The sequence below is a fragment of the Aptenodytes forsteri genome, unplaced genomic scaffold (genome assembly GCF_000699145.1).
Source record: "Aptenodytes forsteri isolate BGI_AS27 unplaced genomic scaffold, ASM69914v1 Scaffold97, whole genome shotgun sequence".
Taxonomy (NCBI): domain Eukaryota; kingdom Metazoa; phylum Chordata; class Aves; order Sphenisciformes; family Spheniscidae; genus Aptenodytes; species Aptenodytes forsteri.
This window is the reverse complement of record NW_008795036.1, coordinates 2,024,515-2,048,896: the sequence shown is the minus strand read 5'-3', so window position 1 is coordinate 2,048,896 and position 24,382 is coordinate 2,024,515. Positions and strand designations below refer to the sequence as shown.

Genomic DNA, 24,382 nt, shown 5'->3' with positions numbered 1-24,382 from the left:
TACATTAATGCAACTGTCTGTATTCCAATAACATGGGAAGTGTGTTTAGTTTAACTAAGGCATAGGACCTGGCTTCAGTTCAAACACAAAGCAGTGTTTATATGAAGTGATTTACACTGAGACCAGTCTCTTAATTTGTGATTGGCTTTCCCTTTATGGTACTGTCAATATTTGTGAGACTAACACCTGGAAAGTTTATTATCAATCTTGGCTTTAAAATCTAGCCATACTAAAGCGATGGGAGTTTTGCTTTTGGCTCTACTAGGATCAGAATTTAATCTCATATTTTGTTAAAAATAATGCAAAACAAACATACTGAAGCCTAGAAATACTCAAATTCAAAACTGTGTGCCTGGATGCAGTTAACTCTACTTCTGCCATTAGAGCTCTCATCTCTGTTGTGAGGTTAGCAAAAATGGGTGGCTTAAAGAGTGTTCAAGGGCCTGAGTGACCAGAAGCACTTTTTCTTTTCTGCACCTGATTCCTGTATCTTATAACGGGGGGTGGATCCTTAACCCCCAGTGCTGGTCAGATGTTAAAATTGTTCAGCTTGGCTAGAGTAAACATATGTACGTGACATACTAGCAGACTGTTTAATGTCTGCATATGTGGAGAAGGGTATCAGCTTTTTCATTTACTTTTACTAAAGTAAAAGACTTTACCCCCTTTCTCTTTGCCCTTTTCTCTCCGAGTGAGTTGCTGTAGAGGACTATATTTCACACCTCAGGTTAAGCCTGGAGTTTCTGTGTTGATTTATTCCTCTAATAAATATTTCATGGATTGGTTCCATTGTTATTTAGGATGTGCCCTCTTAATCAAATTTCAATCTTTTGCTTAAATGGGGGGATTAAATTTATGGAGTGTGGAACTTGGATACACTGAGAAAGGGCTTTAATGAAAAGTGCTTTTTTTTTTCTTTTGTTGGTTTTGTGATGAGGTAGTCCAGTCTGTGTCAGCATCTTAATAGGTTTTTACTGTTTGGGATCACAAGCAGTTGTAGCATTTCCAAGCCTGTGTCCTGGCAGGTAACCTGCAGGCTACTGTAAGGGAATTAAGTGGCCATTGCGACTCGGTGGAGGTTTCAGACTCTTAGGGTTTACCTCAGAAAAAGAGGGCAGTGTTAGCTAACGTGGGTGTCTCTCTTGCCTTGACAACCCTTCCTTTTAAAAGAAAACAAAAATAGTTTGGAGTTTCACATGAAGTACCATTGTTGGGTTTTATTTTGTGGTTCTTTTTTTTATGTTGTGGGTTTTTTTGGTTGAACCGTAAAGCTTCCAGATTTCCCAAGTGCTGACTGTTTGACGTGTAGTATCTTCCCTTTGACTCCTTCTCAAAAGTATTTGTGCATTATAGAGTTTTTAAACTAATTAAGGTGGCTCACTGATCATTAGCAGCAAAGTTCCCTATCTGTTCGGTGGTTAGCAAAGAAGGGGTCTTGACTACATCAGTCATTTCAAAGATTTATGGTCATAAAAAGACAGGGTCATTTTGGGCCCACCCCCACAGTGAATGCAGTTCCTCCTGTAGTTCCACCAGTGCCGTTTGCCCCTGGTGTGATTGCTGGGAAAACCTGAGATCACACAGTTAACCTGAAAACATCCATTTTCTCTTTGCTCCCCCAACAGGTGTGTCATCTCTGAGCATCCAGTTCGCCAAACTTCCAAAGGGACTGAAACATTTAAATTTATCTAAAACCTCCTTGTCACCTAAAGGTATGTTTTATAAGTATGCCTCTTTTTCTGTTCTAAAAGTTTCAGGCTCCCATCCTAATAATACCTTTTGTTACCAGATTATAAAGTAATTAATTCTGTAAATGATTTACATGTGTGTTCTCAAAAGTGCAGCTGTTTTTTTGCAGTCCTGGGTTGCTGAACCATGGGCTGGGTTCTGCATCCCCTTCAGTGCTTTGAAAAACTCTTACTCACTTCTGTAAGGTTTGGGCTTGAACCTGTATTGTAAAGAAAGATTGAATTTAGAATTTGCATAAATGATATGTTTCGTATGTGCTTCAAAAAGGTTTCTGAAGCAAAAATGTGTAGGGAATTTTCCAAATGTTTTGCACACAATTATTTTATGAAACCAAGTGTTGTGACAATGGCTGTTAAGTGGTTTGCTCTGAGTAAAGACTTCTTTGTTTTATGATTTACAAATTTCCAATTTGATATTGTAATTGAAATGTATGTATGTTTTAAAAGCAATAACAGCACTGAAACACCGGTCAGAAGCTTTCAGGGTTTTTTGCATTGCTGTTTTACAAATAATAGACGCATTGACCTCTTAGACTGCACAAGCCCAGGGTCTCCTGTATAGACCATGAGTGTTAAAAATAGAAAAAAATGCACTGACGTTATTGCAGCTTTTTCGCAGATGTTGATGACCTGGAAAAGACGAGTGAGTTACGGTCTATGAAAGACATTAGTTGATAACAGATAGGAGCCATGCTCTTTTATCCTTTTAATTATTGCTCTGTGAAGTGCAGATTCTGTGTTCTCCTAAGCTTTAAGGGTTGACCTGGGGAAATATGGATGGGGAGAAGGGGTTTTTGTTGTTTTCTGTGAGTGTTCTGTAGCTCTTGTTATGCTCAAGTAAATAGTAAACCCTAAACTGAACTTATTCAATCATGATTTTCATTAAAAAGACTTTATTAAACTCTGCGGTTGTGTTTTTTCCACTGCTAACTCCATTTTTGGTGACAAGCAATTGATTAAGAATCTTGACTAACCTTACGTGTACTCTTGAGGTTAGATGTTCAGGAATTTGACACAAATTCATGCAGTTCTGGTATGTTCATTCATCCTGTGCTTTTCTTCATGTGACCTGAAGGATTTCAGCAAGTGCTTGTGGCCATTGAGTCAAGAGAACACTCTAGCTATGCTTCCGTCTTCATAAAGAATAAATGCCAGCTTGATGAAGTTCATCCACAAAACTCGTCACTAAAAATGAATTCTGAGGTTATGAAAAGAATTTGGAAGGTTTTTAACACAGTTTTTTAAAAACAATCTTTAAACAAAAGCTGAAAATATATTCCAGTGTGTCTAATATTGACCTTATGTGGTTCCTAGTCCAGACTGCATTGCAATGACTACCTATTGTCCAGAAAGTAACATGTCACCATGAATATTGTCCCATGGCAGCTCCTCAGAATTCCTTAAAAATGTCTTAAAATTTGAGTTCTTATAACCCTCTGGACCTGAAGAAACTCAGCTTCACCTCTTTGGTTGTCTGCAAAGCTGTCTTAGCCAGTTTTCCTTTAACTTAAGAAGACAATACTGAATTGGTTTTAACTTGGGAGGCTATTTTTGAACTTGTAATATTGAGGGGGGAATATTGTAATATTTTCTGTATGGAAAGTCTAAAGGAGACCTTGGATCTTGGATTCAGTAGACTCCAAGATGCATGGATTTTTTTCAAGCCTTCTGAAGAAACTCAGCTTCACCTCTTTGGTTGTCTGCAAAGCTGTCTTAGCCAGTTTTCCTTTAACTTAAGAAGACAATACTGAATTGGTTTTAACTTGGGAGGCTATTTTTGAACTTGTAATATTGAGGGGGGAATATTGTAATATTTTCTGTATGGAAAGTCTAAAGGAGACCTTGGATCTTGGATTCAGTAGACTCCAAGATGCATGGATTTTTTTTTCAAGCCTTTCTTTTTCTTTTTCTATCATTTTTTCTTTTATTTTGAGCTTTTCAGTTTCAGAAATTCTGTACAGTCCCTCACTGGTTTTGACCTTATTTAAAAAGCGCTTTCTATTCGAGATAAGTTTCTGAGTTTAAGAACTGAAGTTCAGGTGGTAACTTCCCAGCTGATCTTTCTTCAAATACTGTACCTCAAAGTTCCTGAGAGCTATTAACGCCCTGAGCCTCCTGAGAGTGGTAAAAGAGCATGAAAGATTGTCTGCAAATGAAAGTGAGATTACTGTTAGAGTATAGCATGAGGTAGGTGAAGTTCAAACAAAAATTTATTGATTTGAAGATTCTGGTTAAATGGCAAATTCTAGTATACTCATTCAAAGATAGGGCTTGCTTTTCTGAGCCTGAGCCAAAGGCTAATTAAAAAATCCCTCATTCACATTGTTTGCCTTCAGCAATGTGGCTGATTTTGAGCAGTTGGCCCTTTTTAAACATGAAACAAGCAGCAACGTTACGGATTTTTTTGATAGGTTGTCTTCTCCCCCAGACTCAGACACTGCTCCTGAATTCCCAGAATTGGTTCTTGATAGTATATGCTGAATTGTTGACAGTACATTACATTAATTTCTACTTCTTCTGTTGCTTATAAATGCTGTTGAGAAGACTCACTGAAGTGAATCCAGAGCTATACACTCTAGTGGTTAAATAGAGCTTTTAGATCTTTCAGAGTTTCAAAAAGTATTTGTTTGCAGTTTACCTTTATAGATAGGGTGTGGATTCAACAATGCAATGTGAAGGTAAAAGAAAAATTACACCAAACGGAGAAGTTTTGAGATTTGGTAGAGATGTCACTGTGCTTCAATTCTTTTCAGTATCGAAAGCCTCCTGAAACCAAGAGCCATACTACTAACATGGGAGACTTTCTTAGTGTTTGGAAGCTTGGAAAACTAAATCACTGAAGTGGGGTATTTTGGTCTCCGGTGGCTTGCTAGCTGCTTCCTCCACATCCTCACTGATAAATCCATTTCATAATAGTTTTTAATTGAAGAATGGAGATGTTCTGTCCATTGAATGCCAGTCCATTTTCACTGACCAGTAGCTTTGAGAAATTGCCCAAAATTGTGTAGTAGATCAAAACACATGCCTACTTTATAGCTTTGGCCAGGTACTTACAAAACATAACGCATGCAAGAAACACGTGCATGTACTGCTTGAAAGGCAGCAATAGCCACCTACAATAAATTAAAAACTTGGTGATAAGCTATAGAACGCTCAGATGAAAGTTAGATTTGCTGGAAGTAGCCACGTCCTAATTTGTATTTGGAAAAGCTGAAGAATTTTAGAGGAAGAAAGCTCTGACTGGTTTGTTCCCAATGTAAGCTTTTTAATTTTAATGTGAAAAATATGTATTTGGTTCTAATCAAGAATTGAGAGTCTTTATGCATCTCTTCATATTTTAATTAACTAACTGTTTTTCTGAAATTACAGGCAAATACGTAATTGAAATATTTTTAATTTCTAGGTCTTGTCAGTTGCTTTTGAAGTTCTGGCAATTATAATTGTTAATGTACTTGGTCTTCCACAGATACTTTCATCTACTTCCGCGTATACTTTTTATCTAAATATTATTGTTTGCAGAAGGCACTGACTTAACATTATGGAATAAACTCCATTTTAAAAAACTGTTTCAAAATGGGATTGCACTGTTAAAGCCATTGCAGACTTCACAAAAAGACTTCTTTTCTGGATCCAGGACCTATAACACACTGTGGCTCCATCAGGGCAGCTGATGCAGTGTGGTCCAGGCAAAACCAGGCGTGCTATGGCAGGGAAGAGCCTGGTGATCTGTCTTCCTGCTGCAGTACAGCGGTGGTAACAGGAGGTCATTAAACGTTTATGTGTGTCTGTGTTCACCAGAATTGTGCACTTGCAGTGTCTGGGCTAGTTTTGTCTAGAGTTGGCTGAGCTGAGTACTAACTTTTTTTTTTTTTTTTTTTTTTTTTGGCAGGGGTGAATAGCCTCTCCCAGTCACTGAGTGCCAACTCGCTGATCGCGAACACGCTTGTCTATCTTGACCTCTCAGGGAACGCACTCCGCGGTGATGATCTCTCAGTAAGCACTTTCTTCTCATTTGTGAGTTAATGAATGGATGTTTTAATTTATTGTTAAGAGAAGGGCAAAGCCATTTTGTTTAGATCCTTTTTTGCCTTTATTTCAGTACAGTTCTATTAGGGGTAGAAAATAACATTTTGATCTCTGCTCTTCATTATGTAGTCAGAGAATTAAATTGACCCACACGACTAAACAAATCCACATAATTTTAGTTCATGCTTTTAGTTCTTGGCTTCTACTAATAAATGAGAAAACTGCAAGTGTGCCACTTGTTTCAGTGGACTTACCATGCTCCCTGAGTTCTGTTTGAAAGTGACCAAAACACAATTAAAAAAAGTCATCTTGTTAGTGATAAGTGTATTACAAATTTTTCGTTGGAAGGTTGGAAACAATTGATTTCTTTTGACTTGGAAAGACTTAATTAATTTCTGGTTTTCAATATTTTTGTTTGTATAAATAAATCCGTGCACCTCCTTGCACATGCTGTTGAAGCTCATGACACTTCGAAGAATGTAATTATTTTTGAAATTCCTTTGTTCAGTTTTATCAATTGCCATAGAGGTGCAGCTCTATTTTCTCCATAACAAAATCCACTTAGTTCTCTATTTGTATGTATTCCCTTTTTGACTGTTACATCCGTATTTTTCTCTCACATCAAAAGTTGTGTGCATGTAAGTGTCAGGTTTTGAATTCTTTAAGTATTGAGCATCTAAAATATGCAACACTAGAGTCACCCAATCTTACCATTTAACGTGCAGTCAGACACAACTGTGTTACTTTTTCACAAATCTTACTAGTTTCAGATTCATCAGCACGTTCAAAGAACTAGTCTTTTCAGACATAAGAGGTGAAAGTTTTTCAGTAGGACAAGAGAATTTAAAAGGTAGCAAACAAACAGTTAAATGTAAATAAAGACACTGCATTACTCTTAAAGAGAGAATAACATAGCAAATAATACAAAAAGTAAAAGAAAATGTACAACTTTGATGTCAAATGTACAAAATCTAATGTCTACATACAATATTTTAAGGGACATAAATACAAAAAGTGGGGCTTTTCTTAGCCTGTCAGAGAGAGAGAGATGATTCAAAGAAAAAGATTATTAATACTGAGATCTCTTAATCTGTGGAACAGTTTTCCAACTGTAGTAAGGAAATCCTGTTATTTAGCATTTAAAATAAACTCCATCAAAGCACAGGGATTTTTAAAGCAGGGACCTTTCTTGTACTGTAGGTATAGGGGCTAAATGACCTGATTTTTAGAAAGATGAATCTATTTTAGGAATGTTGAACATGTTCTGTTTGGCTGGATTTCGTGTGGAGTTCAGTGTTCCACGTTTCTGTGAATTAGGTCATACTTTTATCTTTCTGTGTTGTTCTCTGAGACTAAAAAAAGCCCAAAATAAAACAGCGTATAGTAAGACAATTTACATACGCTAACGTTTTCATGACATATCCTATGCATTACTGAAGCCATCAATATTAAAATCTTGTTACCTGTTCTGTATTCTCCCTTAAACCTTTCATTCACTGCTGATATTAAGAAATAACCATGGGCTTCAGATGCAAATTAGTTGCTTCCCTCATGCTTAGAGGGTCTGGCTTAAACTTACAAACCAATTAGCCTTTCTGAAATGCAACAGCAACCTGAGTGACATTCCAAGGTATTTCTAGCTAAATTAATTATCATTTGCTGTGAACGTGAATTGCAAAGAGTAATGTTTGGTAGATGTAGTCTGAGCACTGTTTTTTCCCATGTTTTAAAAACTGATAGCCTTCAAAAGTAAAACGGGTTGTGTTGATTAGGTGAAAAGAAGTTTCAGACACAACTCTTGTAGTGCAACTTTATAATAAAAGCCTAAAATGTAATGAGAAATAGTGATCCAGTAATCGGTGGCATAATATAAAAATTAACATGCATAATTCTTTTTTTTTCTCCATAAATTATAGAGCCTGTACAATTTTTTGGCCCAGCCAAATGCCCTTGTTCATCTGGATTTATCCAACACGGAGTGTGCGCTAGATATGGTAAAGAAGTTTTTTGTGGAGATTCAAATACCAAGGAAACATTCCTCACCTTCTATCCGTAGGTACTTTTCTGGGTTAATATAAATTAAAATCAATCATCTTTGTTTTAAACCAGGTGTGTGGAGCCCTCCTTCGTGGATGTCTTCAGCATCTAGCTGTCCTTAGCCTCTCTAGGACTCTTTTTTCTCACAGGTACAGTTTAAATGTAATTACTCTCAACTCCTGCAATATTTTGTTTTATAATTTTTTGCTCTCATGTTGCACCGTTCTTTTTAAGAAGAAATCTAAGACTTTATAAAAGTCTTAGAAGTCTTAGTTCTCTATGAAATAGGTATTATTTATTCCAAGCAAAATATTTTCTTTCCCTTTCTGCTCTTTGCTAGATGGCTGTAAAATAACCTACCTTGTCTAATACATTTTTTTGTGATACTGATGCAATAGAAAGTCTATATATATCTTTTGTCTCTAAGAGGCATAATATCAGGCTTTGAAGTCTGACTGACTTGACTCCTCTTTAAATTTGGTTTTTAAAGTTTGTATTTTTCATGATTTGATGATGGTTACAAATGCTTTTTTTCCTTTTTTTTTTTGTCCTTTTCTGGGAGGAAGTCCACTTGAAAGTCTTTGAGACTCAGCATTGACTTTGTAGAATACTTGCATTACAGGAAATATTAACGTTAGCTTCCCTTTTCTTCAAATTGGTGTCTTGGGTCCATATCAGAGATGATGCCTAATTGGGAGTAAGCTACTCCAGCATTGAGTAGTTATTTCTAGTGGTGTAAAGGCAATTTCAGGGTTTTTGTAATGTCCTGTTTGATCTTCTACTCGTAAGATACCACCAGTATGTTCACTGTTAACCAGACCTAAATGATAATTCTTTGTAGTTCACCAAACAGAAGCTAGATAGTAATGTCTTCCATGCAGCAGTGCAATGCTGAGGATTGTTTGTTGCATCAACAGTCTGATTACATTATATTTCTAAGCTAATTGAGAGCCACTGATTACAGAGCTGTAGAAGGTAGAGCAAATTAAACATGTGAAAGATCATTACAATTCTGATGGCTTGCATTCACTGTTTATTGGAATGAGGAGTGTCTAGATGCTACTTCTTAATGAATTTGTTTACTTACAGAAAAGGAAAAGAAGTCCCTCCCTCTTTCAAACAGTTTTTCAGCAGCTCACTTGCTTTGATGCAGATTAATCTTTCGGGAACTAAACTCCCTCCTGAGCCTCTAAAGTAAGAATTTCATTTAATTTTCTCCTGTTGGCTAAAACCTAGTTTGCATTGTTACTATGTGAGTGCCTTATATTAAAAATGAAGGGAAAACGATTTTGCTTTTTTTTTCCATTGTACATTATTGATATTGCAAGAGTGAGTTTCATAATGATCACACATTCAAGAAATGTTGTTTCCATCTCACAGTTGAGACTACTAATCATATTTTGTTCTGTGGGAATGTCACAGCTGTTTAGCTTCAATCAATTTTTTTTGTATGTCTTACTTTGTGGCTTACAAACAAAACTGTTTGCTTCACAGTAAAATGGGATTATGTACTTGTGTGAGTGCCATTCCTTTGAGGCTGTGGTATTGCAACAGCCGTTGTGAAACTGAACCCGTTGCAGTGCTTGGGAGGAGAGACCTGTTGCACAGAGCTATGCCTTCCTTTCAGGGGGGGAGACGATGGCAGCAACTTCTAGGAATGCTAACTGTAATACATCTCGTTGCTACGTGTCACCCATCCTGTGGCTAACAGGTTCTGGTGATGTGGATTGGGCACTTCTGTTGCCCACCCAACACTGGAAAGAAACTCCTCTCACAGCCTAATGCAGGTTGAGGGAAATTGTGTAGCACTGTGTCACCCTTCCTGTGACGTGTGCAGTTTTGAACTGTGTTGAACTTTCCAGACGTAAAATTTAAAGGTGTGTTTTACAGTCAGGATAGGTCTAGCTAGATAAGTCTAATCTAGATAGGTCATTCTGTGATTCTGGCAGAATCCCTGTGTTTATTTGGCTAAATTAAAGAAAGGGCTCTTTCCAGAGTGTCAACTTGCTAGCTAATATGCATTAAAACATACATAACCCTATCCGTAGTAGACGCCCAGACATGTTCACTAACCATTTTGGGGAACACACCTCCAAAATCCTAATCTGGACACAGATATAGACGTATATGTGTAGGCATGTATACTTGTGTGGTTGGGAGCCTGCCTCCTGAGGGAGAACAGGGAAGGGAAGTGGGCAGTAGCTCAGCAAGGGAGTAGCTAATGAATGGGAGTTGATGGAAAAATCAGAGATGTGGGATATAAAGAGTAGTTAGTGAGTACTGGATGGAAAGCTTTTGATACAATCTGGGGGAAGCTAAGGGAGAGAAAAGTGACAAGTGCCACACAGGAAAGAGTAGCGTACATTGTTTTGGGATTTTTTTTTTAATGCAATTTGACATTGGAGAGAACGGTGCAATATGATGCTTAAGTAAGATGCACTGGATTGAAATAAATATTTAACTGCAGGAGCATCATTTTAGCTCTGATCTTTCACTCTGTTCTGTGTGATGCTCTTGGTTGCTGTCTTGCTTGCTTAGACTTTGCTAAGATTAGGAAGGTAGGGTACTGATGTGTTTGCAAACAGAAGGTGATTATTGAGAAACACATTGGTTGATTCTGATTAATTTAGGGCTATTGATTCTGTGGTGGAGGGCAGCAGGGAGCTATGTTTAATGAAGCAAGAGGAATGGAGGATGTATGTGACTAATACACAAGACAGTCTTATCAGTGCTAGAGGAAAAAAAGAATGCTGTGAGACATTGAATATATCTACACAGATTAGGAAAGGTGAGAAGCCCCGAACACTAAGCTCTTCTCCTTGGCATGTTGAGTATCTCCTGGGACGTGAGGAGTTTTGGTAGGTGAGTGCTCTACAGTTGTCTGTGCTCATGGAAGATGTTATTGTATTAATTTATCCCAAATACTTGTGACCCCTTGATCTGCCAGCTGTGCAGCAAACGAGATCTTCCTAGTCCTTTTCAGCCAAAGTGTATTAGCAAAAACCTACTCTGTTGATAATGTTTAAGCTAACCTGGCTCAATTTGACTGAGTTGGATTAGAGGGAGTTACTTGCATGACTGGTGTTGGTGGAAGTAAAGGGGCAGTGATGGGTAGCATAGGATGAGCTGAGAGCAGTAACCTCTTTCACCAGCACAGACAGCTCTAGAAAGGAGTATCTGTCCGAAGTCCAGCTGGACACGAATGGTCTCAGAGTGTCCATACCACTCTCAGCTGGCTGGTGTTTTGGCATGGGCTTCTTTTGTTTTGTTCTGATGGCAGCGCTCACCTCTGCATAGGAGGTAGGACAGAGCTCTTAATGTTTTTTGTTAGTTTCCTTGATGTGCTTTTTCTCTGAACGGAGTTTTTTCTTCAGTCTGAGCTCAGTGTATTTCACAACAGTAGAGAGAACTATGATCTGCAGTACACCTTGCTTCCCTCTCAAACCTTGTATGGCTTGACTAATACGCTTGAAAAGCATCCCGTGGAAGTTAATCTGATGTTAAAAGGACTGAGGATGTGCTATCCTGGGGCAGCTGCTTAGCGTTTTGGTCTTAACTGTAAGAAATTACAAAACTTCTACAACACAATCAAGAACATAGGATTTGTTAAAGACAAGAAGATGGAAGCACCTTTTTTCAGACAGACTTATTTGTCATTTCCAAGATTGCAGTAGCACATGAGGGATGATTTCCAGAAGGAAAAATAAAAATGACATAGTGTACCTAATACTACTTCTCTGGCATCTTTGATCAGTGCACGTCAAAAAGCTTTTGACAGCATGGGCCTTGGAACTGTGCTATGACAAGGGAGAAGTTCCTGGTTTGTGTCTGAACCAGAGGTCACAGAGTTGGATGTGTGATTCAAGATCAAGCCTGCCTGCAGAAAAAAATACAGATAAAATGCAGATACCTGACACCCTGAGTCCCACATTCCCCTGATTAATTGTTATTTGATTTCTCTCTTATCAACTTCCTTTAGATCAACAGTTGCGGTATGTTTAATAGCATATGCTAACTCAGTGAGTTTAAAGTTAATCAGTGCACTCAGGGAAGGAGGTTAACTTGCTTGTACAGTGATGGACTTGTTAATAAAGTCAAGCCTTTCAGGGAAGAGGTTTGCTAATAAAGCTGTACTGCAAGGATGCCACATAGTGGGTGGGGAAAGGGTGCTTTTAGTTCTTGTACATAGTTAATGTAGTTAATGTTCCATCACAGCTCGCTCTTTTTTTTTTTTTTTTAACCAAGTAAAGCAGTTTGTACTCTCGTTTCCTTGTTTAAGTGTATGTTGGCGTTTTTGTTCATTTACAGACATTGCCAAAAGTTGTATTTTGATCTGTCAGTGCTATAACAAGACAAGTTTCTGATACGCTTCTCATGCAAATGCTAATTACAAGGCCAATTCTTGCATTCTGCGTGTGCCACAGTTGACAAGACCTTTCCATGTATTGCCATGTGTGTGATTTAAACATAGTGGCTAAGTATAATTATAATATGTCTGCCTTCAGTGCCTTTGAACACTGGAGATTTTTCATGCCAAAGAATTGAGAAATCATGAGATTTTCTTAGGATGAGTTTATAGGAAAGAAGTTAGGAAAAACAACTCTTTTTTTCTTCCTGTGAAGAGAGTACATTTGAAGCAGCATTGTGCCTCTCTTTTAATCTGCTTTTTTTTATGGTTGCGCTGTATTTTTTAGGTTGCCTCAAAATGTTCAGGAAGTTCTTTGCAAAGTTATCATCAGCCAGACTAACTTTGAATAAAAGCATGTTTGGGAAGGAATATAGACAGGGATCGTCTAAAAATTTGTAAAAACTGTTGCAGAGCTTTCAAATTTTTTTTTTCAAAGTCTGCATATGAATAGCTTAAGAAGTAAATAAGCACAAGTTATTTGCCTTTGTTAACAGCAAAGGTCTGATTAACATTTATGCCTGCAGGGCAGATATAAATAGGTTTAAATTAAAAACCTTCTCGGGACGCACACATTTTAAATATGGCTTTTACACACTACTTGCATAGCAAGCGTATAGGCAAATGGCTCAGCAAAACGGATTGTTTTTTATCTCCATGTATCAGTAGTTTGGATTCTGTTAGCTTGCTTTTGGCTGAAGTGAAGTTTGGGGAGGAGGTCCTTCTGTTTCTCTGTTCAATTACTAATTCAAAGCAGCATCTATTCTAAAGATACTAGAAGGTATATACACAGATTGTGTTTGCTCCTTCTCTAAGACACTGCTGTGCTTTCTGATTTGACAGTATTAATACAAATGTGATATTAACACTAACTTTTATATGTGGAAACAAACTTCTGTAAGGCTTTAAAGTTGGATTTATGAAAATCATAATCAGCCGTTGCTACACTTCTCTGCCATTCTGCTTAAAGACAAAGGGTGCCATTGTCTGGGAATATAATTTTGAAATCTGTAAATATTTATTGGGTTGCAGAAGTGGAGAATTGTGTGATACTTGAACACGATCCGGCGTTCAAGTGTTACAGGCACTGTGTCTGGCTGAAATGACTGGCTGCGTTGCATCTTGCATACATTAAAAACCCCATTTTTTCCTGAATTTTTTGAAAATCGGAGAGTTAGTACGGTCGTACAACAGAACACTCCTTTTGTAATCATTTGATGCTCTTTGAAAGCAAATGTTGAAGAAAATTCATCTCTGATGAATGTTATTAAATGTTGATGTAGCATTAGCTTTACGGTTTCTTCATTAGCCTTGCATCCCTGCAGTTTTGAAGCTGCTGGAGTGTTCTAAGTGTGGCAGGTTTGTGCTGCCATTGTCATTTAAGAAATAATGGCTCAGCTGGTGTGGTTTTGTTTTGAAATGGTTCTTCGCATTATAGATGTATTAACCTGTGATCGCTTAGATGATGACGATGTAAAGCTGCCTTTTTTTTTTTTTTTTTTAAATGGTTCTAAAATTGATCTTTTTCAGAGCGCTTTTATTAGGCCTGGCTTGCAATCACAATCTGAAGGAGGTGTCTTTAGATCTCAGTAGCTGTGAGGTAAGGAACATTTATCAGGATGTGTTCAAAAGGAGCAATGATGTGGAATTAGAGTTCCCGTGAAATCCACTGGGCGAGAAATTCTTCCTATGTAGTCAAAAGCTGTGGGAAAGGTAGAATTCAGAGAAGCAGTTATGGTGAAAATCATCTGCTGTGTGTTACAGCATCATCCTAAATAATGAGCACAGAGGTTCAAAGCACCTGCAGCACCTGACTGGCAAAACCCTCCTTGCAGCGTAGCTGTTCTAGATACTGAGCCAGTGCGCTGTTTGCTGCTCGGCAGCTTCTGCTCTCTGGTGCTGTGATTACACAGGACCCTGCAGCAGGATTTTCCAAGGTGCCCAAATTTGAATGAGTCACAGGAAGCTGCATGCCCTGAAGGGGGCATGCATGGGAGACATGCTTCCTCTTCTGCAGGTTTGGTTTTTAACCTTGGGAGAAATTCTGCTTTCCTAATCAACTAATCAATTCAGGCCAATAGGGAACTTTGGTAAAAGTTGATTGAAGCATGCCATTAACTTAAGAGGCACTGTGCAAATGGCTTTAAATATCTCAAGAATAAATAAAACCAATTGTGGCAGCTTGACTTGCTTTATCTTGTTCCCTCTTGCTTCTCTGTGCTTTGCTGTGCACTTTGTTTCTCAGGATTGTCCATATTCTTGCAGGATGATACCTGCGTGGCTACAGCTTACGACAAAAGATCAGCCAAGACCCTGGGGAGCCAGTGAGGCAAAGTTACACAGAGAACTGTGTGGACTTTTGCCAAAAACAACACAAACCAGCTTTGGCTCTGGCCTTCTGTAGCTGAGTGGTCACCCTTTCCTTTTTAAGCTGCAAAGAAAGCCTCTCACTTGTTAGGCAGATCTTTCCAAGTACATCACCTGAGTATTAACTGTTCTGGAAGTGCCTTTCAAATGCAATGGTTTCCCTTTAAGTAGAAAACATGCAATTTGATGAACATGTTGAGGTACAGTAATCCTTGCCTTAGGTTCATGGTCGATTGCTTTTGGAATGTGCACAGATTTACTTATGAAGAAAAAAATCATTGTGAATGCATTTCATATTTTGTTTTGATATTTTATACTTTTTAAAAAATGGTATTACTTTGAAGAGCATTACATGCAAATTCCAAATAGAAAAGCTTTCAAGTCAAGTACACATGCTTCTGACTTCTGAGTAGAGAGGTCAGACGGATGATAATTTTTCTTTCAGAGGGAGGAAGGAAAAGGGAGGAGTGATTAAAGTAACAAAAATGAAGTCCTGTAATCATAACCTTAAAAGAATAAATCAGTAAAACACAAACATAAGTAATGAGGGTATAAATTAGCATGTAAATCAATGAGGGCTGACAGGAGTGAAAATGTAAGCCTTTCAATAAATGACCCCCAGGATGGGATATGGAGAAGCCCTTCGAGGGGCGATTAGCAGTATTGGACACCAAAGCACAAGTAGTCATGGCCGACGCTCATGATAGAAAGGAAGGAATCGTGCCCAACTCGTGGTGTTGCGTTCTCGTAGCTGGTCCCTCCAAACTGACAGCAATTTCTTAGATCCTTCCCTTAACATTTTTTCACATCACTGAGCTTTATTCATTCTCATGTGCTTTGGAAAGAAGAAGTTATGCTTCCACCAGCAGGGGAGTTGCTGTGCCAGGAGCTGGGAGTACTCTCAGTGGGCCCAGCACCGCAGGGTCCTGCTCCACCTCTCCCTGACCCTCTGTGAGCTGGGCAGGGTAATCTGCACCCAGAAACAGAGCCTTGGGAAGCTCGGAGCTGGTCACCTGCACTACTCCCAGTTCCTGCAAGCACACGCTGTTAGGAGGCTATTAAGCTGATGCTTCAGCTTTGCCCTCCTCTTTCTTACATCAGGCAAGCTGTACTCAACTATGGAAGGATAAATCTCTCTGTTCTTTCCCTCTCCCACCACTTTTCATTTGCTCCCATAATTTTCTGGTATATTAACTCCAAGCTTAATCATTTTATAGTGCTTGCTTGTTTGTTTTTTTTTGTTATTTTTACTATGAAAATTACATCTTTATTTCTACCTGCTCAGCACTGATATATTTCACTCTTTTCCCTTCTGCTTCCCTTAGCTTGGTCACTGTGTAAGTACCCTCCATGCTTTACCTTAATTGTTAAATCAGTAAGCAGCTTTGTTTGCCCTTCCCATATTGGTACCTCATAGCTTTGAACACGCTTGGCATTTTTAATTGTTGAAGGGTTGTTCTTCATTTTCTGAATAAGAGCTTGTATTTGTAGTCTCAGAAGTATGTCATATAGGAGGTGTTGCAGAGGTGTGGGGTTTTTTTCAGTATCACAGTCCACGTTGACAAATAGCCCTTCAATTAATCTCTGCTTATATATATATACATATAAAAAATTTTAATACAGTTGCAGTAAATTTTGATCCTAAAAGTCAGGTTGTTATCATCACCCTCAGATTAAATAGATATCACCATTTGTGCACATGAAATGTTTGTGTATTTAAGATTTTGAATATAGAGTTATTGGTACAAGATCAAAAGCTGCTCCTGAAAAATTCAAACTTCAACCTTCAAAGTATATATAGCATAAGCATTTGGATTCTATTGTGAGTATAATTTTAATGTATAGAATTTTTACCATACCAACAACCAATCCAAGACCGCATATAATCTACCAGTTCCATAGATTCTGCAATAATAGATGTGACGCTTTATATAAAATGGTTGTCTTGTGGTGGGCCACGCTGAGAGAGCAGCACAGAGAAAAGCTGAATGATTTTGGCATTCGTACAGCAAATACTACAAACGCTTTTACAAAAATAAAGTTGAGTTAGAATTGCACCACTTCTGGCCCAAATACAGATTTTAATCTGGCCACTTCTTGAGAGGATAGGGTAAAGGATAGGTAGGCTTTGTTTTATGCAGAAGAGGAAAGGTGCCTTATGTTCTGTATATCTTACACTTCCAGACGTGACTTATGATTTAGATGTTGTCATTGACCACCACTGTTCTTTAAATGCTCAGGCCAAGTTGTTGAGCTGCTTGTTAACCAATCACGTATCTCAAACTTTCTAAAAAGTGCCAAATCAAGTCTTTATTGAAAAATACTTCTGAAGGCATTTGTGGTTCCTTAATTATAGCATGGTAAAAAGAGGCTATTCACAGAAATAGCAGCAGGTTGATTCACGGTATTTAGCCAAGTAAGTCGACTAAGTAAAATATTACTAATTTTTTATGCACAGGAGTTGAAAAGGCTATTTCATGTTTGAAAAAGCTTTCTGGTTTTTTGAAGCAAGGAAAGTGAAAACGGAAAGTGCAAAAATAGAACTTTTTGTAGAACTTTTCCCTTCTTTTGCTTAAGTCTTTTTCTGGGGGTTGTTCATAAAGTGAAATATACTTTATATAGTTTGCGTAGCTGCAAGAAATAAAATGCATTTGCTTCTTTGGGGAAAAAAATATGTTGCATTGTTTAATTTAGAAGTATTAGTAAATAAGTGTGTAAGTTTTAATAACTTCGATTCTTAATGTCGATGTTTTCCCTTAGGCCATTTCACTGTTTTTTCATTCAATGCTGACATTTCTTTTGTATTCATTTAATATTTCAGATTAATAATATCATAATTGATTCTTTCTAGCTAGGCATTTTTGTTATTGTTGCTGGTTTTTATGCCTATTTTAAAATTAAGAATAAGGTAAATTACTGATTTCTCTTTTTTATGGTCTTTTGTGGCCATTTTACAATTGGATTATTTAAATTTTCTTTTCAATGACAGGGAAACATAATTTTTTTTTTTTTTTTTTTTTTTGTCTAATATTTTTTGATCTGGACACCCTAGCATTGCGCTAAGAGCTGAAAGAAGATGCTCACTATAAGCGTACTGTAGTGGTTGGCTACTCATCTTTGATCTGGACACCCTAGCATTGCGCTAAGAGCTGAAAGAAGATGCTCACTATAAGCGTTGTAGTGGAATTCAAGAGTGACAGTGTTGCATGCTTATAGGCTGGGCTAGGTTTATTTTTTTTCTCACTGGATGTTGGAAACGTCCTGGCTCTTTCATGTAAAGAACCCGCACCAAAGTCCTGCAGCCACTGCCTGGCAAAAGTGCTAAAGGATTCGTTGTGTCTGCACCATTTAAATCTTTCCCTGATTTAACTGCTGAGCAGTAGTTTTAAGAGAAAGGAAAGAGAGCCCCTTTTCTCATTTATGTGCAAATAGTGAGAGTGAAGGTTGAGAATAGTAGGAATGTGTGCATAGGCTGTCATGTTGATGTCTGTAACTTCTTCTGTTGCTGCTGTGTTTTGCTGCTTGTAGTGCCTTCTGTATTCACAAAGCTCCTACCACTGTTTTCTGTGTGATCTGGAAACCATAACTAGTTTGCAAAAACCGATGATGTTTTGTCTCTAGTTAAGATCGGGAGGTGCACAAGTCTTGGAAGGATGCATAGCAGAAATACACAATATCACCAGCCTAGATATTTCAGACAATGGTAAGTACACAGAACAGGAATGGAGGGTCATGCAAGTCCAGAATCTGAGAAATGCTTTTTCTTTCAGCTCACAGTGTAATCAAGAATGGTCACTCTTGCTTTATGACTGTTGGCCATATTGGTTATGGAAATGTCTCAGACCAAGAACTCTTATTACTGTAAAGTATATAAGAAATGTTTATAGACTAACTGTACCCTCAGAAGCTTAAGTTGTTTGAGATAAATGTAACACAGCAGAATAAATTGATGGCAGCAAGCGTCATATTAGATCTAGAGGAAAGTGGGTTTAAGTACAAGAGAATGAGAAGCTAAATGAGAAATGAAAGTGTAGTGAAAGAAAGAATGAAGCTGAGGTCATGATACTGAAGAAGCAAGAGAGGGAAATTTGGAGCAAGCGGTCAACCAGCTTCAGGTCAGAGAAGGCCTGCTTGAGTCTTTGGAAAATCTTGGACTATTCCTGCTTTGGAGGCTCTGTGCGTCCTAGCTGGGAATACCAGCTGGCTTCTCATCTTGCAAACTCAAATTGTAGATGTGTGGAATGGAATTCACCTGCTGTGTTTGCCCTCTGACAGCCAAATGTGGAAGTATTTCAGAAAGAGATTCCCAGCATAGTTGAATGCCCAAGAAAGGTGGGATGAATTGGCAAGTCGAAAGCTTTGGGAGCTACTGGCTCAGCCCAATTATGTAAACAGATTGATTGTTATAAATATAGATAGATATTTGACATCTAAATTATCCTGCAGATCTGGATCCTAAGTCATTGTAATCTAACTAGCGGACTCTTCAAATACACCACTAGTTTGGGAATACAATAGTACAGCAAGTTATTTTTCTTACTCAGGAGTAGAATAAAATCTGGCTTGTTTTTCAGGTCGTTTTATTCAGAGCCTGTTAAGTTAGCCTTTTTGCACTTGAAGGCTTTGAGACTTTGTTGGTACACAGTTCTACTAAGACTAAATAGCAATTAGCATGGTCTCAAAATTCTCAAAGGAATTTTAAACTCTGCCTGACAATGCGAGGTACTACCCTTGGGTGGTTGGACTACACATAAGGGACTACGTTTCTCTTCTGTGTTTCTGAGAGGTGCCTTCAATGGCTGATTAGGATGGAGATTTAAAGGGCTCATTTTAGAGAAAGCATTTATTCTCATAGAAAAACAGAGGCAAAAATAAAAATAGAAGAATGGAAATTTTTCTAGAGCTCTTGGAAATTAGTACACTGATATAGTTACTTGAATGAATATAGCATTAATAATTGGACCCTGTCTGCGTCTTTGGTGAAAATGTGTTTTAATTCTTAATCTAATCTGATTCTTTACAGGCCTAGAATCTGACCTCTCAACCCTTGTAGTCTGGCTTAGTAAAAACCGATCGATAAGACACTTGGCGTTAGGCAAAAACTTTAACAACATGAAATCCAAGTAAGGCTTTTCTTTCTTTTAAATAACGGGAGAATGGATGAGGAGAAGCTGCTGATTTCATCGTCTTCCTAACTTTTCTTCCCTCAGAAATCTCACTCCAGTACTTGATAATTTAGTTCAGATGATTCAAGACGAGGATTCAGTGAGTATCTTTCTGCCTACTATCATCATGTGTATTTGTACCCTCACAGTCTATTTCTGATAATTTTCTTCACTGTGTTAATTTGCTGCATAAGATTTGATCATGATCCTGCACAGACATATCCAACATTTTGGGTTTTAATTTTTCAAATAGCAATTTGGATTATGTGTAGCATGTGGGTAAACGTTTCTTAGGACTGGCGGAATAATATTTGATCATGACCCCCCCCAGACATATCCAACATTTTGGGTTTTAATTTTTCAAATAGCAATTTGGATTATGTGTAGCATGTGGGTAAACGTTTCTTAGGACAGTCTTGGGATCTGTGCTTATTGAAAAATACCATTCTAAATAGTTGGATGTGCTTAACCTAGTTGCTTTAGGTCTAAATTATACAGCCCTGTAGGCACAAGTTTTCAAAACTTTTGTGTCTTGATAGGAGATTACAATGATAGTGTTCTCTGGGTGGTGATACTCCTTCAATAACAGAATTTTTATTTTTCATTTTTTTAATTAATAGAATGCACCATTTCCTGATAGCTGTTCTTGGGTATTAGCATTTTTTTTGCTTGACAAAATGCAGTCAGTGCAGTGATCTCCCAGAACTCCTTTCTCCTTCCAAAGATGCAAATAAACTGTTCACTATGCTGTTCTTTACTTTTCCTAGTACATTAATCACAGCAGCAATTTCATAAAACCCTTTTAGAGTGCCTTGCTGGGATCCTTGCCCACTTTTTTCATTTCCACCCTCTCTCCTGATTCTGAAAGACTTTTGTGGTTGGGTTTGTGTTCTTGCCTTACTTGGCCATCCTAGTTTTGGCTGTAAGGGAATCTTAAGATGCTCTGTTACTCTCATGCTTGTCAATCTTTATTCATCTATTCTTAGTCCTTTCTTTCTCCTTCATTCCCCATAGAAGTAGCAAGCAAGCTCTGCTTTCCTCATTCTCCAGAAATAGCTGACTGTAGACTTCAGTTGTCTAAACACCTGCTATTCCTGTTGTCTTTATTGTCTCACCTCTTTATTGTCTTACCTCCAGTAAAATGGTCTCCACACTAACTGCTTTCTTATTTTCTCCCCCCGTCTGTGTCTGCACCCTGCAGTTCAGTGGAGCAGTTTTTACCAGGGTTTCTGATGTCTCCTTCCGCACAAGGTCATTAGACCCATATTCTCTGTTCATCTTTTCTTACTGCTTAGTTGTATTTGAAGTGATTTGTTGAACTAGTCCTCTCTCCTCTCTGTGTCCTCTTAATTGGGATTAGCGGTACTGTTCTTTTCTTGATTCTTTGCCTACCTCCTCACCTCATTCTTTAAAACATGGGATGTCAGTGTGACACAGTGAAGTGCTGCATACGCATACTAGAGCTGATTCTAATTGAGTTAGCACCTGTAATGAAAGCAGTGAGTCCTTGTTTGCACAAGTCAGACAGAGCATCGTGCTAAGAAGTGTATTGGTAGATCTTCGTATTGCTTCTTGTACCAAACTAGCCTTTTCATTTTGCGGTGTGTGACCACCTCCTTCTACTCTGTCTCTGAAGGGAATGGTGCATGCCTGTCTTCCCCTTCTCTCCTTTTCTTGTTGATACCGTACTGAGGAGTGGTATTATTTCATCAGATAGCACCTGCTTCTTTTCTTTGGACATTTGTCTCTGTCCTGCCCTGTATCTCATGCTTGATCTTTCACAGCTATCCTGAAGACTGTTATGTCAAACCAGACTAATCACAAGCAAATGTAATTTAGTATGGTTTTTTCTCAATTTCCTTCATCCCTTTGCTCTGTTGCAGGTGAACATTTCTTCCCACTCAGGCCGTATCCTAAAACACCTCTTCAACACACTCTATGCATCCTTTCAGTATCCAAATCGTCTTCTCAAACATGCTGTTGGGGTTTTTTTTCCTATTTATATGACTATTCTGTTCATACTATCTGTTTGCAAGGATAAAAATTCCAACTTTCACCTTATTGTCTCTATTAAGTGTTACAACCTTCTGTTTATCTTTCCTGGCTTCTGTTTTTGAAGCTTGCAGTACAGAGAAAATGTAGCTGCTAAATTTTGGCTGTATCATTCTCACAGCTCTCTCTCCCTTGCATCACCAGCTTCAACTTCCTGTGCTCCTTTTCTTTTCGGCCCATAGGCAATGTCAGCCATCGTTCCACTTTCTGCCTTTGCCACAATCCAGTGGTCAGATGTGCTCCTGTAATTCGTACTCACCATGTCTTTCCTGAGCTAACCTACAGAACACGCTCTGTAGTCTCATCCTGTTTTCAAACAGTGTTACAATGAAATAATCCACCAAAAAGTTATTTTATTTAGGTACTTAAAATAATTGTCTCTCCTTCATGTCATGCATTAACCTTTGGGATACAGCATGTGATCCTGTTGGTGTTAACCTGTCTCTTCTCTCCCCATGTTCTTTTCTCTTGTTAATCCTCTTCAGTGAAGGAATCTTGTTTGTTTCTGTTTCATCAGGTGCTAAAATCAATCTGAAGCATCTCCTAGCAGCTAAAGAGTTGAGGACGTAGACTCTGTAGCACCATGGGAAAAGCATGTGTTGCAGATAGCTGGATGGTCCTCACTCTACCTTGAGATAGTACAATGCTTAGAAAATTATTTTAAGTTTCTAGTTATTTTGGTTTGGTTTTGAATCCTAAATCGAGTGGTCCTTGTTCTGCCATTACAATGCACTTACTGCCACGAGACATTAAAAATTAAGGGCGGAGTTGGAGAGGCCGGGGTATGATGTTGCCCAGAGCATACTGCTTGATCAGTATTGCCTGCAGGCTGGTACAGTTTGGGGACCGTGCATTATCAGAGTGGAAAGCTGAAACAAGAGGCTTTAATCTAAAACAGTCATCTGCCAAATGCTTCTTCATGTATTTATACACACTTTAAATAGATCCGTTGCTATGTTAATATGAGTCACGAATAAAATTATTTAAACAATCAATAGCTTGGTTTTATGACTGTAAAAATACAGCTAGACGCAAATGTGATTCTACACAATTTAAAAGCAGTAGTAGTAACCTAAACAGCAAAATTTCCCAGGTGTTTAATATAGACAAGAATGTAATATTTAGACTTGTTTTTTGGTTTGGTTTGTTTTTTTCTCTTTTTAAGTAGATGCTGTACTGTGCAGGCTATGATAATGTATTCTTATTAGTATTGTAGGAAGTGTCTGAAGCTGTATGCTTACTGTGCCATTTCTTTTCTTCTTGCAAGAACAGATGTTACACTGCGGGTACAGTGTACCGTTACTCAGAGTGGTAGTCAGTCCTGCACAGGTGCAGAGAATTACTACAGCACTGAATATCTTTAGTTCTTAGTTCAGTGTTTGTCACAGAATTGGCCTTTTGAGGGTTTTTACAGCATTTTTGTTCATAGGAGAACAAATTTAGCTTGATTTAATTCTTAAATGTTTTCCAGTGGGAATATGACAAAATCAATGAATACAATCATACAATTTCTAACTCTATTCTTTACTTTAAGAATTCCTCTTCCTTAATAAGATTGTGATAAGACATCTTCACTGTATTGGCAAAGTATCTGTTCTTTGCAGCAGGGACACTGAAGTGCTTGTCAGACTTCTGTTTTCTCCATATCTAGCTGAAACTATTAAGTTGTTAAAAGAAGTAAATGTTTGTAGGCTATGTAGAGTATTGCCCCTGTTTGTGGGGGATTTGGTTTTGGTGGAGATTTTTGTTTGTTGTTGTTTGGTTGTTTTTTTTAATGTAATGGTCAGATAATGTAATGAATATTTAGCAGCCTGTACGTTTAGTCTTACAGAGTTACATTCTGATTGTAGTTTGCATTCGGGGCACCAAGTGAGTCCAGAGGTTTTTGCTTCTTGCTCACTGAGTAAGTGATAAGGGTAGCTGTGCAAGAAAACTAGCAGTTCATCCACTTCAAAGACACTGCTGATATAGCAGGTGCTTTACTGTGCTATATGCATATTTCGTATGTGGTAGTAATGATGTATAGGTGTCAATCCTTGCAGAACACAGTGCGGAAGCATTTTCAATCATATACTGTTTTGTCAGAGTATTGGAATGCAAGAGGTGAGAAATCCTTTCCTGGGAGGATATTTGAGGTTTAGAAAAATTGGTATGCAGGAGGGAGCAGTCCCAGCTAAGTTACTTGAATGACCCTTTCTAAAGTGACACATGAGAAACAGAAGAAACTTCACTTTCACAAGCTTATTGGCGATTTCTGTCCGAGTGCTGCGCGATGCTGCTTTTCTATGAATCTGTCACAGGAGGTCTTCTCAAACTTGTGACAAGAGCTCTAAATGCCATTCTGTCGTGGTTTAACCTCAGTCGGCAACTGAGCACCACGCAGCCGCTCGCTCACTCCCCCCCACCCCCCGGTGGGATGGGGGAGAGAATTGGAAAAGCACAAGTGAGAAAAACTTGTGGGTTGAGATAAAAACAATTTAATAATTGAAATAAAATGATGATAATAATAATATGATAATAATAATAATACACAAAACAAGTGATGCACAGTACAATTGCTCACCACCCGCCGACCGATGCCC

The 24,382-nt window shown here is 38.2% G+C and overlaps 1 protein-coding gene across 1 annotated transcript in view; it reads left to right on the top strand.

Moving 5' to 3' along the window:
- CARMIL1 (capping protein regulator and myosin 1 linker 1) overlaps positions 1-24,382 on the top strand; it is a 197,358-nt gene that overhangs the window by 100,190 nt on the left and 72,786 nt on the right. The window contains exons 13-21 of the mRNA XM_009276689.2: positions 1,626-1,712; positions 5,638-5,741; positions 7,691-7,768; positions 7,884-7,960; positions 8,901-9,005; positions 13,747-13,816; positions 18,205-18,286; positions 19,607-19,706; positions 19,794-19,848. Of these exons, the coding sequence (XP_009274964.1) occupies positions 1,626-1,712; positions 5,638-5,741; positions 7,691-7,768; positions 7,884-7,960; positions 8,901-9,005; positions 13,747-13,816; positions 18,205-18,286; positions 19,607-19,706; positions 19,794-19,848 (758 nt within the window). The remainder of the gene's footprint in view (positions 1-1,625; positions 1,713-5,637; positions 5,742-7,690; positions 7,769-7,883; positions 7,961-8,900; positions 9,006-13,746; positions 13,817-18,204; positions 18,287-19,606; positions 19,707-19,793; positions 19,849-24,382) is intronic.